The sequence below is a fragment of the Salvia hispanica genome, chromosome 4 (genome assembly GCF_023119035.1).
Source record: "Salvia hispanica cultivar TCC Black 2014 chromosome 4, UniMelb_Shisp_WGS_1.0, whole genome shotgun sequence".
Lineage (NCBI taxonomy): Eukaryota > Viridiplantae > Streptophyta > Magnoliopsida > Lamiales > Lamiaceae > Salvia > Salvia hispanica.
In genome coordinates this window covers 54629674-54645734 of record NC_062968.1, presented here as the reverse complement: position 1 = coordinate 54645734, position 16061 = coordinate 54629674, and the positions used below count along the sequence as shown (strand labels likewise).

At 32.4% G+C, this 16061-nt stretch overlaps 3 protein-coding genes across 4 annotated transcripts; all 3 read right to left on the bottom strand.

Annotated features, from left to right (window-relative positions):
* Positions 1-2841: 2841 nt before the first annotated feature.
* Positions 2842-6156, bottom strand: LOC125217691 (putative late blight resistance protein homolog R1B-16). Its single transcript, XM_048119212.1, has 2 exons — positions 5681-6156; positions 2842-5374 (listed from the first exon to the last, which is right to left on the bottom strand). Exons 1-2 carry the CDS (start codon positions 5880-5882, stop codon positions 2925-2927), a joined length of 2652 nt encoding a protein of 883 aa, XP_047975169.1. The 5' UTR covers positions 5883-6156; the 3' UTR covers positions 2842-2924.
* Positions 6157-9120: 2964 nt separating this feature from the next.
* Positions 9121-10127, bottom strand: LOC125221413. Its single transcript, XM_048123532.1, has 3 exons — positions 9951-10127; positions 9436-9529; positions 9121-9136 (listed from the first exon to the last, which is right to left on the bottom strand). Exons 1-3 carry the CDS (start codon positions 10096-10098, stop codon positions 9121-9123), a joined length of 258 nt encoding a protein of 85 aa, XP_047979489.1. The 5' UTR covers positions 10099-10127.
* A 1879-nt stretch (positions 10128-12006) lies between these two features.
* Positions 12007-15174, bottom strand: LOC125217692 (late blight resistance protein R1-A-like). Of its 2 annotated transcripts, XM_048119214.1 has the most exons (3): positions 14835-15174; positions 14145-14528; positions 12007-12818 (listed from the first exon to the last, which is right to left on the bottom strand). In XM_048119214.1, the coding sequence occupies exons 1-3, from the start codon at positions 15034-15036 to the stop codon at positions 12439-12441; spliced, it is 966 nt and encodes a 321-aa protein (XP_047975171.1). In that variant the 5' UTR covers positions 15037-15174; the 3' UTR covers positions 12007-12438. The 2 variants fall into 2 exon arrangements, with proteins under 2 accessions (XP_047975171.1, XP_047975170.1); XM_048119213.1 differs by having other exon boundaries at positions 12007-14528.
* Positions 15175-16061: the final 887 nt, after the last annotated feature.

The following is a 16061-nucleotide window of genomic DNA, read 5'->3' as shown; positions in this document are numbered from 1 at the left end:
TATTATTTACAAAGCCCAAAATTGAGCCCTAATTATTTCCCGAATTTAAACTTTTTCTTAATCAATGAATGTATTATTACCTTTTCAGCCCTAAATCGAGTATTTTAAATATTCTTCAGCCGACATTGGCCATTTAAAATGGGCTCAATGTCTTATTTAGCATAATTGTAGAAGTGCCACAAATTTTGCAGCATATTTTATTATAGTCAATGATTGAATATGTATCGTTCTAGGTAGAAGTGCCACAAGTTTTACTGCACAGTTTATTATTACATGGGTCAATGATTAATATATATAGATATTGGAGAGTGTTATATTACTAACTATAACAAAATGGGAAATCTACTTTAGTGGCTCCTTGAAACTTAACTGATCAACCTTATGCACACAACACAATCACAAACGCCAACATATGGGAGAAATAAGGGGATTTTACATTCGTGCATATCTACATTAGATCCCAGAGCTAGTATTATCCAGAGATGATTTAAACGTGTTATTAATACTCCTCTAATCGGTGGAAATTTAAAAACGCTCTTTATATATTAGGAATTAATATGACAAGAAATTGGGATAAGTTTAATATAGTCATATAAGGGGCTATAAAACAAAAATCTTGTAGATCTAGAATTAAGTGTTACTCCTACAATTTACAGATAAATAGTAATTTTCATCTTTTTTCGATGTGGATATGGTATTGATGTGGATATGGCATTACCGTATTAGAGTAACTAGTATCACGTGTGCTATGCCCAGATTAATATATTTTTAAAATATTAATTTTAAATTTTAAATTAATTAAACAAAATTAGAATCAATATTGATAATAAACAATATGAGTAACAATTTTAGTTATATTAGAATAAAAAATCTATACAAATCAACATTGAAACATAATAAATTTGAAACAAATCACATAATATAATGTTTAAATATTAAATCATGGAATGGGAGAAGATAAAAATATATCATAATAAAGAATTAAACACAATAGATAATTATTCATCATTTTTAAAACTTCATTATGCACTAACAAAATTAATTTGCAATGCAAAAAATCAATGATCAATATGTATAGCTACTTTCGCCTAACAATTTGTATAGTTTTCAATAAAATTAAAGATAAATTAAATTATACATTAAATTTATCAATAGAATAATCCTTTCATGTAACTCCTACTATATGTATAAAAAATATTAGCCAATTATAATTTCAACATAATTTTTTTTTAACATGGATCAACTATAAAGTAACATAAATGGACTAACTATTTAATCATTACTATTAAAAAAATTTATAATTATTAAAAAGAAAAAGAAAGACAATGGTGGTAGCATCAATCTAAAAAAGAAAACATAGTATGGAAATAAAATGGATGGAAAGAAACTAAGAATATAACTAGAAAGAAAAAAATACCAATAAGTTCATATAATATTAAAAATAAATACGATGTTGTATCAAAATTGATATATAAAAATGATGAAAAAAACAAAAAATATAATTTAAAATATGTTAAGAAAAGAAAAATATAATTAATAAAATGAAAAGGAACGAAACATAATTAAAAAGAACAAAATTAGCCAACCAAAGAAATTAGGGAAGCCTCGAGCTCACTAAGCATGGTGTGGAATGGTTCCATGACATCAAGCTTTGAGAGTTCCTCTTATGGTAAGAGCAAAATTGACATGCTTGAGTTCTATAAGGTAAGGAGGTATGTGTAGATATTCGGCCTTTAAATGATATATTTATAGGCTAAAATATTATGCATATAATCCTTTAACCATACACGATTATTTTTGTAACTCCCACACATACACGATCATATATTTATAAATTAACAAAATACAACATATAACCCCAGAAAAAAGAAGACTGAATTAGGCCTATTGTAGCACAGTTAATTAAATTCGCTTGACATAGGGAGTATTGCTATGCTCATATTCACTTAAAACAAACAAACAAAATGTCAGAGTAATCCCTAAAATCTGTCTTTTATATATTGGATAGATTACTTAACCATGTAATTAGCATGATATATAGATACATTTTGTCTAATATTTAAAAGAGAATAAACGTGTTTACAAACGATTTCATGGGGAATTTATTAATTTGAAGTTTTGACCTCACTTATACATGTATAATTACATCAAAACATTTCGTGTTAAAAGAATAATATAATTGCATTAAAACATTTCGCCTTAAAAGAAACCTAACAAAAATTCAATTAAATGCAATCATCCAACAATCGTATAAGTTGGTATTTTTCTGTTTATATATCATATTTTATAATTTGATTATGAAAATCCAATTAACGTATTTTGATTTAAGAAAACACAAAAGCGCATGCAAATCCAAAATTTGAATTTTAACGAATTTTTGTTGGTTTTTTTCTCTAATTCTTTTTTTTTTTAATTGATCTTTGAATAGTCATTTAGTAGTCTTGGTCTCTTGGACTCCTGGGAATTTTTTTTGGAGAATATGCATCTATAAATTCTTTAGCATCGATATTTGAGCTTCATAACGTCAAGAGAAGATTTTCTTTTCGCCTTGTGGAAGAATTGAAAATTCACTAAAAATGTGACATTTGTGTGAAATTTCTATCACGAAACTTACTAGAAATGTAGTTGAATCTACATAATATAATTATTTCTGTACATTTTAGTTTTACACATTTTAGTAACTTTGTGTCTAATTAGAAAAATGTTTTGGTCCATATCATAAAAAACTTACTAGTTAACAACATTTAAATCAAAATTAATAACTTAAACAAATCTATTCTCATAATAAAAATGAGAAATGAAAATTGATGTCACAAACAAATCTTATCAACTTGGCAATCGGAAAAGCGAAAGAGAGAGTTAATTAACTAGAATCAGGAGGAAAACACACATAAAAGAAGAGTGATATTTATGATAACATCAGTCTAAACCACTGTAACTTTAAAATTGGAAGTTTCCAACTTCTGCAATGCTTCATCTTTCTTCTGAACTATAGCGTGAACAAGAAGGTCAATTTGGTCTTCATATAAATCCTCTTGTTCCTCTAATATCTTTTTAGCCGACAACACCATTGATTCATTGCACATTTCCAATGCAATTGAGCTGAGTGTTGGTATTTCTCCAATTTCTGAAGGAATCTCTTTCAATTCTTTTAAGTAATAAAGACAAAGCCTTATAAGAAGTGGAAAGTGGGAGCTCTCTGCCATTGTCCACTTTTCTAGATCACCACATTCAGACAATGTTAGTGACCTGAGACTCTGGAATCGGTCTTCCATTGTTTCCCACTCGCGTCTTCTGAAGCGACCTCCATATAATACGAGCCTCTCAAGAAATGGTAAGGAACCTATCGTTTGCAGTATGTCCTCCAACTCTAAATCACTTGGTAGGTCGAGAATCAACTCTTTAATGGAGGGTGGGAAGTTGATCTTCTGTAGATACTTTCCAATATCAGGGGAGTGGGGCCACAACCCCAAGGATTCCAGTTTACTAAGACAGTGAAGACAACTCAGATAGTTCACTCCATCAATTAGCTTTCCATTATACCTCATATCCAATTCCTTGATATTGGGAATTCTTTTAACAACATCTTCACCTACATTCAAATTTATCACTCGTTTGAGCACTTCTAGATTCTCCATCATAACAATATCATCGTCCGCCCTCGGAGGATCTGGGAGATGCAATCTCGACGTTAGAAGCTCGAGATGCCTAAGTTTATACATTTTCCAGATTTCAGCTGGTGCAATCAAATTTTCCGGACAAATAATAATCAGTGTATCTAGATTCCAAAGCAGATTGATGGAAGAAGGAATTACAAACTTCTTATAAGTATCAAGACAATGATACCGTGAGTTCATCAACTCAAACACATTTAGTTGTGAATACTCCTCTTTGGTTAGCCAACCACACACATGCGATATCCTCAAATATCTAGAATTTGGGAATTGACCAACTTTGTTATTATTAAACACTAGATACGAACGAGCATGAGCCATATTTCCCAAGGCATCTTGGACTTTTTCCTTTGAAGTGCTTCTAGGAATAATAATACGTTGTTGGGTAATTAGTCCTCGAGGACTTTGATCCCTCGAGACATAAAAAAACCTCTGTTTTTCAGCTTCTTTCGTTGATAGATCTCTTAGTAAATCATGGATTTTATAGTATATTACACTCCCAAGTATCCCCCACTTATGAACTGAAATGAGATTTCTATCCACTAGTTCTTTGAAGTATTGTTCGGCAATTGTTTTCAAGCTTTTGTTGTCTATTGGTTTAAGAAATCCTTCAGAAATCCATAGTTGGACAACTGTTGAAGCAAGAATTTTACAGTCTTCCTCAAACATTCCCATATAGAGAAAACAAGGCTTTAGATAAGCAGGCAAGTGGTCATAGCTCATTTTCAGTATTCTCAAGCAATAATCATCATTCTCTGAATTCACTATTGAGCTTAAGTTTTTCTCTATGTGCTCCCAATATTCTAGTGTAACTTCGGATTTAGCCATTAGACCCCCTACCACAACAATAGACAAAGGAAGTCCATTACACTTTTCCACAATTTTCTTTCCAATACTCTCAAGATGAGTAGGAAAACTTTGTTCCCCAAATACAGTTTTGGAAAACAAAGTCCAACTACTAACTTCGTCAAGAAATCCAATCTTAAAGAGGTTATTGGAATCAGTCAAGTGGGCAGCTAAGTTTGACATTCTAGTTGTCACTATTATTCGACTCCCATTATTGTATTCAGGAAAGAAAAACTTCATCTTGTCCCAAACTTCTTTGTTCCACATATCATCCATTATAACAAGATATCTCATACCCGACAAATATTTGTAAAGTATTTTCCCCAAGTCATTTTCACTCTCATTGCTCAAGTACCCTCTAGCTTGAGAGAGCACGTGCCTAAGAGTTTCTCCTATATTATACTCTTGAGAAATGGTAGCCCACACACAAATATGAAAACGCTCCTTACAAAGCTTGTGTTCAAACGCACCTTTTGCAAGAGTGGTTTTTCCGATGCCACCCATCCCTACTATAGGGATGATTTGGCGGCTGGTGTTTCCATCGGTAAGCCTATCCAGGAGCTGAAGAAGCACATCATCAAACCCTACCATGAGATGCTTCTTCTCAGTAGATCCACTGGGTCTTAAACCAGCATCATCAAAACAGGAGTTCCTATGGTGAACTACCTTCTCCTTAGGAATCCCAGCCACCTCTTTCTTGATTAAATCCAATTCTTCTATCACATTTTGCAGATCTTGATAGAAGTGGATGCAACTGATTTGCTCATCAGCACCATCATTAGTTGCTGATGCAGAAAGCTGAATGGTGTCAATGATATAGGACTCAATCACATCTTCAGCTGTATGACTTGCATCTGCAATGCGAATTAGGGGTTAGTTTATTTCGGTTATTCTGATTTTTTTAGAAAAAAAAAAAAAAAGATTTTATTTATAAATAGAGCATGTACCAAATTTGATTTCATCCAATCAACATGTACCTATATCATTTCTAATCAACACCAACAAACAAAATAATTTGCAATATTCATACAAAAATATTTAAAAAATAATTTATTGCCAACGTGAGAGAAATATTAAAATGAAATAGTTAGCATCTTTCGAAGTTCCAACATAGTACATTAGAGCTTGCTTGCTTAAGCATTTTGAAAAAATCTACTGACCCATAATGCGAATCTCCAATGGATCTGCTTCGTCGTTGTAGTCGTAGGGTGACTTGTAGCTTTCGAGAAATTCCTGCAAGAAGGTAACTATTTCGGTGAGAGATTTCACTTGTTGGTTGTCGAGAGAAATCGGAGGGGAAGGATGAGTTTCAATATCATCTATAATACGCATAAAAGAAACCAGAGCTGCATAAGCAGCCATCTTAATTCTATGAACAACAATGCACAAATTAAACACGAAGTGAATTGAAATGATGTGATGAATATGGTATTTTGACACTACAATTGAGACTTAAAGCTTTTATTTTGAGATACAAAGAACGAAATTGTGAAGGAGTAGTAGAATGTGATTTTAAAGACAACTTTTATGAGCACTATCAAGCATTATCCTTTTGCCAAGCAACTTTTTTTTAGCACCACAGATTTATTACTGTTGCAGTTGCATGTTGGTTGGAATAGTCAACTTTCATTTACTAAGTTTTTTTTTTTTTTAAATCTGATAAAATATTTACGTTATTGCTCCATCCGTCCATAAATTTTGTTACTGTACATTTTTATCGGACACGAAATTTAAGACATGTAATGTAAAGTGAGTTGAAAAAGTTATTGGAAAGTGAATCCTATTTTTAGGATATTAGTTTTATAATAAAATATAAATAAAAATGAATTAGCGGAATATAAAGTCTATATCAAAGATAATAAAAAGTAAAATATATAAAATTTAAGTGATGGAGGTAGTACAATATTTGAAAATGAAATGCACAAATAAATGGGCGTGACAGGCTGGTTTATTGAGGACAAAGTATAGTGCCCAAACAGTGTGGGTAGACATGGCCAAACCAAACCGGCCCACCGGTTAACCGCCGGTTTTGAACCGGCGGTTCGGAACTGAAACCGGAACCGGACGACGGTTCCGGTTCGAAATCCGGTTACGGTTCGACATACGGTTCGGTTACGGTTCAACAAAATTCGAAACCGTAACCGGCGGTTAACCGCCGGTTCGGAACCGCCGGTTCGCCGATTAACCGCCGATTAACCGAAAATAAATGGTCATCGCCGGTAGGTTCGTAGGGTTGCACCGTTGCAGGGGTAGGGTCGGAAAAGGACGGTTAACCGCCGGTTTTCGGTCGAAACCGGCGGTTCATGTCGGAAAACCGGCGGTTTCTCGACACAAAACCGCCGGTTGGGGGGTAGGGTTGCAGCGTAGGCCTGAAAAGGTGTCGGAAACCGCCGGTTTCGACCAAAAACCGGCGGTTCCGACCTTTTTCAAAATTTGAATTTTAAAATTTAAATTTAAGTTGAGCTCAAGTCCTTTTCCTTTTTTTTCTTTTTTTTTCTAATTGTTTCAACTTTACTTTTAATATATTTTTTTTAAATTGTAATTTTGTATCTATATTTTAAATTCAAGTGTATAGTTGTATACTTGTATTGTTGTATTTTGTAACTTGTAATTGTATTGTAGAAATTTAATTCAAAGTTTCAAATCAATAAAATTGCAATTCTTTATCGTTATCAATTTTTCTTTGGATTGTACTATAGAATTTAGAAGTAATAACTATAAGATTTTTAAAAAAAAAAAAAAAACAAAAAAAACAAACCGGAACTGAACCGGAACCGGCAAAAAACCGGCGGTTATTAACCGGAACCGGAACCGCCGTGACCGCCGGTTAAACCGGAACCGGAACCGTCATAGCCGGGCCGGTTACGGTTCAAGCATGTCATGAACCGGAACCGCCGGTTCCGAACCAGAACCGGCGGTTTACGAACCGTGGCCATGTCTAAGTGTGGGTCATTTCTGCAACCAATCCACAAGTGTGATAATAATACTCCTTTCGTCTTGGAAAAATAGGACACAGTGTGAATGATTCAAGTTTAATTATGAAATTGGAAAAGTAAGAGAGAAGAGAAAAAAGTAAGAAAGGAATAGTGTTAGTGGAATGTGTAATCCATATTATTAGTAAGAGAGAAGAGAAAAAAGTAACAAAGAAGTAATGTTAGTGAAATGTGGAGTATAAAAGACAAGGTAAAAGAGTAAGAAAGAAGTTGATGGAAACTTTTCTTTTTTAAATGTGCTCTATTTTTTGTGGATAATAAAAAATAACAAATGTGCTCTATTTTTCGTGGATGGAGAGAGTATTTAAGTAAACAATATAAAGAAATGATACGCATAAGAGAAACCAGAGCTGCATAAGCAGCCATCTTAAATCAATAAATAATGTACAAATTGAACACAATATGAATAGAAATGATCAGATGAATATGGTATTTTGACACCACAATTGAGAGTTGAAGCTTTTTTATTTTGAGATACACCGAAAGAAAGAAACATAGAAAGCATATTATAAAGGAGTAGAAGAATGTGATTCCTGCAAGATATTTATATGCGCACTAGCATTATGCTTTAGTCTAGCTACTTTTATTAGCACCACAAATTTATCACTTCTTAAGTAGAAAATTTCAAGGTGAAAACAAAGCAGGGACGAAGTTCGAATGTAAAAAAAGGAATATTTTTACATGCAAAGAGTCCCACGAGACCGAGTGGCAAACCAAACAGCCGGGTGAAATTGACACCATTTTCTACCCGGCCGGGTGAATTGGTAAGACTTGTCCAAAGACTTTTACCTAGTCGGGTCGGGTGTCTTTTGTTGCCCTATTCTACCCAATCGGGTGAATTGTTAAAAGTCCATAAACTTTTACCCGATTGGGTACTTTTGATGCTTTATTCCATTGGCTGTTTGATGCAAAATAGTTAGTGCTACAATCAATTTTAAGTCCACACATTAAGCATGTAGCATATATTTCAAAGCATCATGGATTTTTTTCTATAAAGTGCTTCTAGCATATATTTCAAAGCATCATGCATGGATTTTTTTTTCTTTGAAGTGCTTCTCGGAATAATAATGCATTGTTGGCTATTTTGTTCTTGAGGACTGTGTTACCTTAAGAGCCTAAATGTTCAAAAATTCAAACATTTTACCACATTTTAGTTCAAAATATGTAGTAATATATTTACTGGATCTAATGCCCAAAAATAGTTTATTTATCAATTTATGAACAAGAAGGAAAATTCAATGAAATGAGAGAAGATTATTTGTAGCATGAGCGGTGGGAAAATAGTACTCCCTCCGTCCCAAGGAAGATGACCCCTTTCTTGGGCGGCACGAGATTTTATGCAATTTTATTTTGTATGTTAAATAGAGAGAGTAAAGTAAGAGAGAAAGGATAAATTAGAGATAAAGGGGTTTCCATTTTAAGTAATTGGTCATCTTGATTGGAACAAACCAAAAAAAGAAAGTGGGTCATCTTTAATGGGACCGAGAGAGTACTAATAATTAATTTTCTATTTTTCTGTTCCAAGTGGGCTTCTCAATAATAAACTTCAAAGGCGGGCTTCCACACGTTTACAAAGCCCAAAATTAAGCCTGAATTTAATCTGAATCTTAGTCAATATTAAGCCTGAATTTAGAAGTGCCACAAGTCTGACGACTGACAGCATAGTTTTATTCTTGCATGGGTCAAGGATTAATGAACATATATCGAACTTAGTAGTTTTATTAATTTTTTCTTAAATTTTAAAATGATTAAAGTCCAAATTAGTTTTTAAATTTATCTTATTTCTTTTAGTCTTACACATAGTAACTTCGTGTGTGAAATAAATGTTATGGTCGATATCATCAAAAAATAACGGTTCACAACATTTTAATCAACTTAATAACTTGATTGTATTTAAATTAACATCTATATTTATCTCAAACCATCTCAAATAAAGCGAAAGAGAGAAACCTGAATCCGACTCATCATGAAACCATCCCACTGATCTTTGAGCTTCTTGCACAATTTGTGAAATACCTAGAAAACATAATAAAATAGATATTACTACACACGAAAATGAATCAACATACACAAAGCACATAAATGGGAAATCTAATTTAATGGCTCCTTGAAGCTTAACTGATCAACCTTATTATCAACTATTTATATGAACTCAACACGATAACAAACATCAACATATGGGAGAAATAAGGGGATTTTACATTCGTGCATATCTACATTAGATCCAGAGCTAGTATTATCCATTAGGTGTAGCATTGGCAAAACCCTACTCTATGTAAGCATATGCATAACCTTTCACCAATCAAAACAATTCTGTAAATTACTCCTATTTTTTGCTCCGATAACACTCTAGAGGCAACCGAATAGCACTGATTAACACTCACAGTTTCAGCGGAATTAAAGCTTGATCATAAGAAAAACGTAATTGAAGAAAAACCTCCAGAAACGGTTTGTTTATTGTGGCGGATGTCGTGAACGGTGGCGGAAATTTTCCAGTAGAGCGGGCGACCGACATAGAAGAGTATCAAAGCCAGCACTGCCACCAGCAAAAAGCGGAATGTGAGCTTGGCTGTAGAAGACGCCATTGTTTTCTCACTCTGGTTTGTTTGTGTGGGCGTCGGTGATACAGAGATGATTTAAACGTCTTATATATACTCCGCTAAATCTAATCGGTGAAAATTTAAAAACGCTCTTTATATATTAGGAATTAATATGACAAGAAATTAAGATTAATTTAATAGTAATAGTATTAAATTATTAATATAGTAATATAAGGAGCTATAAAAACTGGAAAATAAGAAATAAAATTCGAGATATCAGTACGCAAATCTTGTAGATCTAGAATTAAGTGTCACAAATTACAGATAAATAGTAATTTTTTTTTTGATGTGGATATATATGGTATTGAGCTGTGATCAATGTCGAACCCTTCTTAAATACCGAAATAGAGACCAAATTTGGACCACTCATTTTCTTAATCTTATTGTTCTGATTAATTTACAATTAATTTAATATTTTATTAAATAAAAACGTTTTTATTTATTTTTTTAAATTTTTTTTTTAACTTTTTAATTTTTTGTTATTTTTTTATTTTTTTTAACTTTTTTTAATTAATTAATTTATTTTTTGTTTTTTAAATTTTTTTTATTCGATAAAAACTTGCTGGAGTAAATAATGAACTAAATGAGTGTATGTTATGAAGTAATTTTTCACATTCATTATATACTGAATTTACTTCAACTGAAAGATAATTATGTCATAACACATTATGAAGTAATAAACTAATGAAATGAAGTAATAACATAACTGAATTAAGTAATAAACTAACAAAAAGTAATAGCATGACTGAATGAAATAATAAACTAACGAAATGGAGTACTCAACTAATAGAATGAAGTAATAACATGACTGAATGAAGTAATAAACTAACGGAATGAAGTAATAACATGACTAAATTAAGTAATACACTAATAGAATGAAGTAATAGTATGAATAAATGAAGTAATAAAATAACGGAATGAAGCGACTGAATGAAAGAAATAAGTTCATAACATATTTCATTTAGTTCATTATTTAGTTCATTATGTAGTGAATATAGTTCATTATTTACTCTAGCAAGTTTTTATCGAATAAAAAAATTTAAAAAAAAAATTAAAAATTTTTAAAAAAAATTAATTAAAATAAAAATAAATTAAAATAAAAATAAAAAAGTTTTTATTAAATAAAATATTAAATTAATTGTATATTAATCCTAACCACAAGATTAAGAAAATGGATGACCCTAATTTGGTCTCTAGTTCGGTCTTTAAGAGTGGATTTGTGATTATTAGGACTCATTACCGTATTAGTGTAATTACTTAACCACATAATTAGCATATGATATATAGATATATTATGTCTAATATTTAGAAGAGAAAAAACGTGTTTATAAACGATTACATGGGGAATTTATTAATATTGAAGTTTTGACCTCACTTATACATGTAAAATTACATGAAAACATTTCGTGTTAAGAGAATAATATAATTGCATTAATACATTTCGTGTTAATGCATTAATACATTTCGAAGTTTTTCTCTAATTCTTTTTTTTTTAATTGATTTTTGTATAGTCATTTAGTAGTCTTGACTCTTGGTCTCTTGGACTCCAGGGATATTTGTTTGAGCTTCATAACGTCAAGAGAAGATTTTCTTTTCGCCTTGTTTCCGAATTGAAAATTCGCTAAAAAATGTGACATTTGTGTGAAATTTCTATCACGAAACTTACTAGAAATGTAGCTGAATCTACATAATATAATTATTTTTGTACATTTTAGTTTTACACATTTTAGTAACTTTGTGTCTAATTAGAAAAAAATGTTTTGGTCCATATCGTATATAAAAAACGTAACAGTTAACAACATTTTAATCAAAATTAATGACTTAATTTTATTTAAATCAACCAGCTATATATATCTCAATTCTCAACCATCTTATCAACTTGGCAATCGGAAAAGCGAAAGAGAGAGTTAATTAACTAGAATCAGGAGGAAAAAACACATAAAAGAAGAGTGATAATTATGATAACATCAGTCTAAAACACTTTAACTTTAAAATTGGAAGTTGCCAACTTTTGCAGTGATTCATCTTCCATCCAAACTGTAGCGTGAACAAGAAGGTCAATTTGGTCTCCATGCAAATCCTGTTGTTCGTCAAATATCTGTTTAGCTGACAACACCACTGATTCATTGCATAAGTACAATTTAATTGACCTGAGTGTTGGTATTTCTCCAATTTCTGCTGGAATCTCCTTCAATTCGTTTAACAAAGAAAGATGAAGCTCTATAAGAAGTGGAAAGTGGGAGCTCTCTGACACTGTCCACTTTTCTAGATCACCACACCTATACAATGTTAGTGACTTGAGACTCTGGAATTGGTCTTCCATTGTTACCCACACCTATATAATTCGAGCTTCTCAAGAAGTGGTAAGGAACCTATCTTTACCAGTATGTGCTCCAACTCAAAATCACCTTGTAGCCGGAGAATCAACATTTTAAGGGAGGGTGGCAAGTTGGTCTTCTGCAGATACTTTCCAATATCAGGGGACTTGATATACAACTCCAAGGATTCCAGTTTACTAAGACATTCAAGACGGCTCAGATAGTTCACTCCATCAGCTGAAGACAGCCCCGAATATCTCATATTCAATTCCTTGATATTGGGAATTCTTTTAACAACATCTTCACTTACATTCAAATTTAACACTCCATCAAGCACTTCTAGATTCTCCATGATAATGATATCATCGTCATCCACACTCGGAGGATCTGGGAGATGCAATCTCGAAATTAGAAACTCGAGATGCCTAAGTTTATACATTTTCCAGATTTCAGTTGGTGCAATCAACTCTTTCCCAAAACTAGACATAATCACTGTATCTAGATTCCAAAGCAGATTGATGGAAGAAGGAATTACAAACTTCTGTTCATGAGTTAAAAACCTATGGTATCGTGAGTTCATCAACTGAAGCACATTTACTTGTGAATACTCCTCTTTAGTTAGCCAATAACACGTATGCGATATCCTCAAATATCTAGAATTTGGGAATTGACAAACATTACTGTTATCAAACACTAGATACGAACGAGCATGTGTCATATGTCCCAAGGCATCTTGGACTTTTTCCTTTGAAGTGCTTCTAGGAATAACAATACGTTGTTGGCTAATTACTCCTTCAGGACTCTCTTCCCTCAAGACATAGAAAAACCTTTGTGTTTCAGCTTCTTTCATAGATAGATCTCTTAGTAAATCATGAATTTTGTAGGACATTACATCCCCACATATCCCCGACTCATGAACTAAAATGAGATTTCTATCCACTAGTTCTTTCAAGTATTGTTCGGCAATTGTTTTCAAGCTTTTGTTGTCTATTGGTTTAAGAAATCCTTCAGAAATCCATAGTTGGACAACTGTTGAAGCAAGAATTTCACTGTCTTCCTCAAACATTCCCATATAAAGAAAACAAGGCTTTAGATAAGCAGGCAAGTGGTTATAGCTCAGTTTCAATATTCTCAAGCAATAATCATCATTCTCTGAATTCACTATTGAGCTTAAGTTTTTCTCTGTGTGCTCCCAATATTCTAGTGTAAGTTCGGATTTAGCCAATAGACCCCCTATCACAACAATAGACAAAGGAAGTCTATTACACTTTTCCAAAATTTTCTTTCCAACATTCTTGAGTTGAGTAGGAAAGCTTCGTTCCCCAAAGACAATTTTGGAGAACAAAGTCCAACTACTAACCTCGTCTAGAAATTCAATCTTAACGAGGCTATTGGAATCAGTCAAGTGGGCAGCTAAGTTTGACATTCTAGTTGTCACTATTATTCGACTCTCATTATTGTATTCAGGAAAGAAAAACTTCATCTTATCCCAGACCTCTATGCTCCACATGTCATCCATTATAACGAGATATCTCCTACCCGATAAATATTTGTAAAGTATTTCTCCCAAGTCTTTTTCACTCTCTTCGCTCAAGTACCCTCTAGCTTGAGTGAGTACTTGCCTAAGAGTTTCTCCAATATTATACTCTTGAGAAATGGTAGCCCAAACACATATATAAAAATGCTCCTTACAAAGCTTGTGTTCAAACGCACCTTTTGCAAGAGTGGTTTTTCCGATGCCACCCATCCCTACTATAGGGATGATTTGGCGCTTGGCACGTCCTCTAACAAGCCTTTCCAAGAGCTCAAGCAACACACCATCAAACCCTACCATGCGATGGTTCTTCTCAGTGGAACTGAATCTTAAACCACCATCATCAGAACTCAAGTTTCTTTGGAGAACTGTCTTATCCCTAGTAATCCCAACCACCTCTTTTTTGATCAAATCAATTTCTTCTATAACCTTTTGCAGATCTTGATAGAAGTGGATGCAACTGATTTGTTCATCAGCACCATCATCAGTTGCTGCTGCTGCAGAAAGCTGAATGGTGTCAATGATATAGGACTCAATCACATCTTCAGCTGTATGACTTGCATCTGCAATGCGAATTAGGGGTTAGTTTATTTCGGTTATTCTGATTTTTTTAGCAAAAAAAAAAAAAAGATTTTATTTAAAAATAGAGCATGTACCAAATTTGATTTCATCTAATCACTATGTACCTATATCATTTCTAATCAACACCAACAAACAAAATAATTTGCAATATTCATACAAAAATATTTAAAAAATAATTTATTGCCGACGTGAGAGAAATATTAAAATGAAATAGTTAGCATCTTTCGAAGTTCCAACATAGTACATTAGAGCTTGCTTGCTTAAGCATTTTGAAAAAATCTACTGACCCATAATGCGAATCTCCAATGGATCTGCTTTGTCGCTGTACTCGTAAGGTGACTTGTAGCCTTCGAGAAATTCCTGCAAGAAGGTAACTATTTCTGTGAGAGATTTCACTTGTTGGTTGTCAAGAGAAATCGGAGGGGAAGGATGAGTTTCAATATCATCTATGATACGCATAAGAGAAACCAGAGCTGCATAAGCAGCCATCTTAATTCTATAAATAAAGCACAAATTAAACACAATGTGAGCTAATTTGATCAGATGAATATGGTATTTCGACACCACAATTAAGACTTAAAGCTTTATTTTTTGAGATCCAAAGAACGAAATTGTGAAGTAGAATGTGATTTAGAAGACAACTTTTATGAGCACTAGCAAGCATTTATGATTTATCCTTTGGCCTAGCGACTTTTTTTTTTCAGCCCCACAGATTTATTGCTGTTGCAGTTGGTTGTTGGAATAGTCAACTATCATTTGACGAGGTCTTCTTTAATTTGATAAAATATTCACCATATTACTACCTCCTTCTCATTATCACATTTTCATTAAACACAGAATTTTAAAAAATATAATAGAAAGTGAGATAAAAAAAGTTATAGGAAAGTAAATCCTAGTACTACTTTTAGAGTATTAGTTTTATAATAAAATATTTCATAGTATTAGTTTTATAATAAAATATAAATATATATGAATTAATGGAAAATATGAGGTTCACTACCAAAAATTATAAAAATTAAAATATGATACTCCCTTCGTCCCCTAAATATTAAGAAATGTAATAGAAAGTGAGTTGAAAAAATTAATGGAATGTGAGTCCTACTTATAAATATTACTAATTTTATAATAAATGTAAGAAGTAATGAGTTAATGGATTATAAGGTCCACTAAAAAATTAATAAAAAAGTAAAATTAAATAATTTTTATGGAAGAAATGAAAATAGAAAAATGGGACAAACTTTGGAATGTAGGAAGTAAAATTTAAGAGATCGGAGGTAGTATAATATTTGAAAATGAAATGCACAAATAAATGTGCAATGACAGGCTGGTTTATTGATGACAATTTAGACAAGTATAACTGGTGCGGTGGTGCCCGCACAGTGTGGGCCATTTCAGCAACCAATCCACCAAGTGTGAAAACAATACTTCCTCTGTGTTGTAACATGAGTCACATTTAGTTATGACACAAATTTTAAAAAATATAAAAAAGAGTAGATTGAATAAGTTAATAGAAT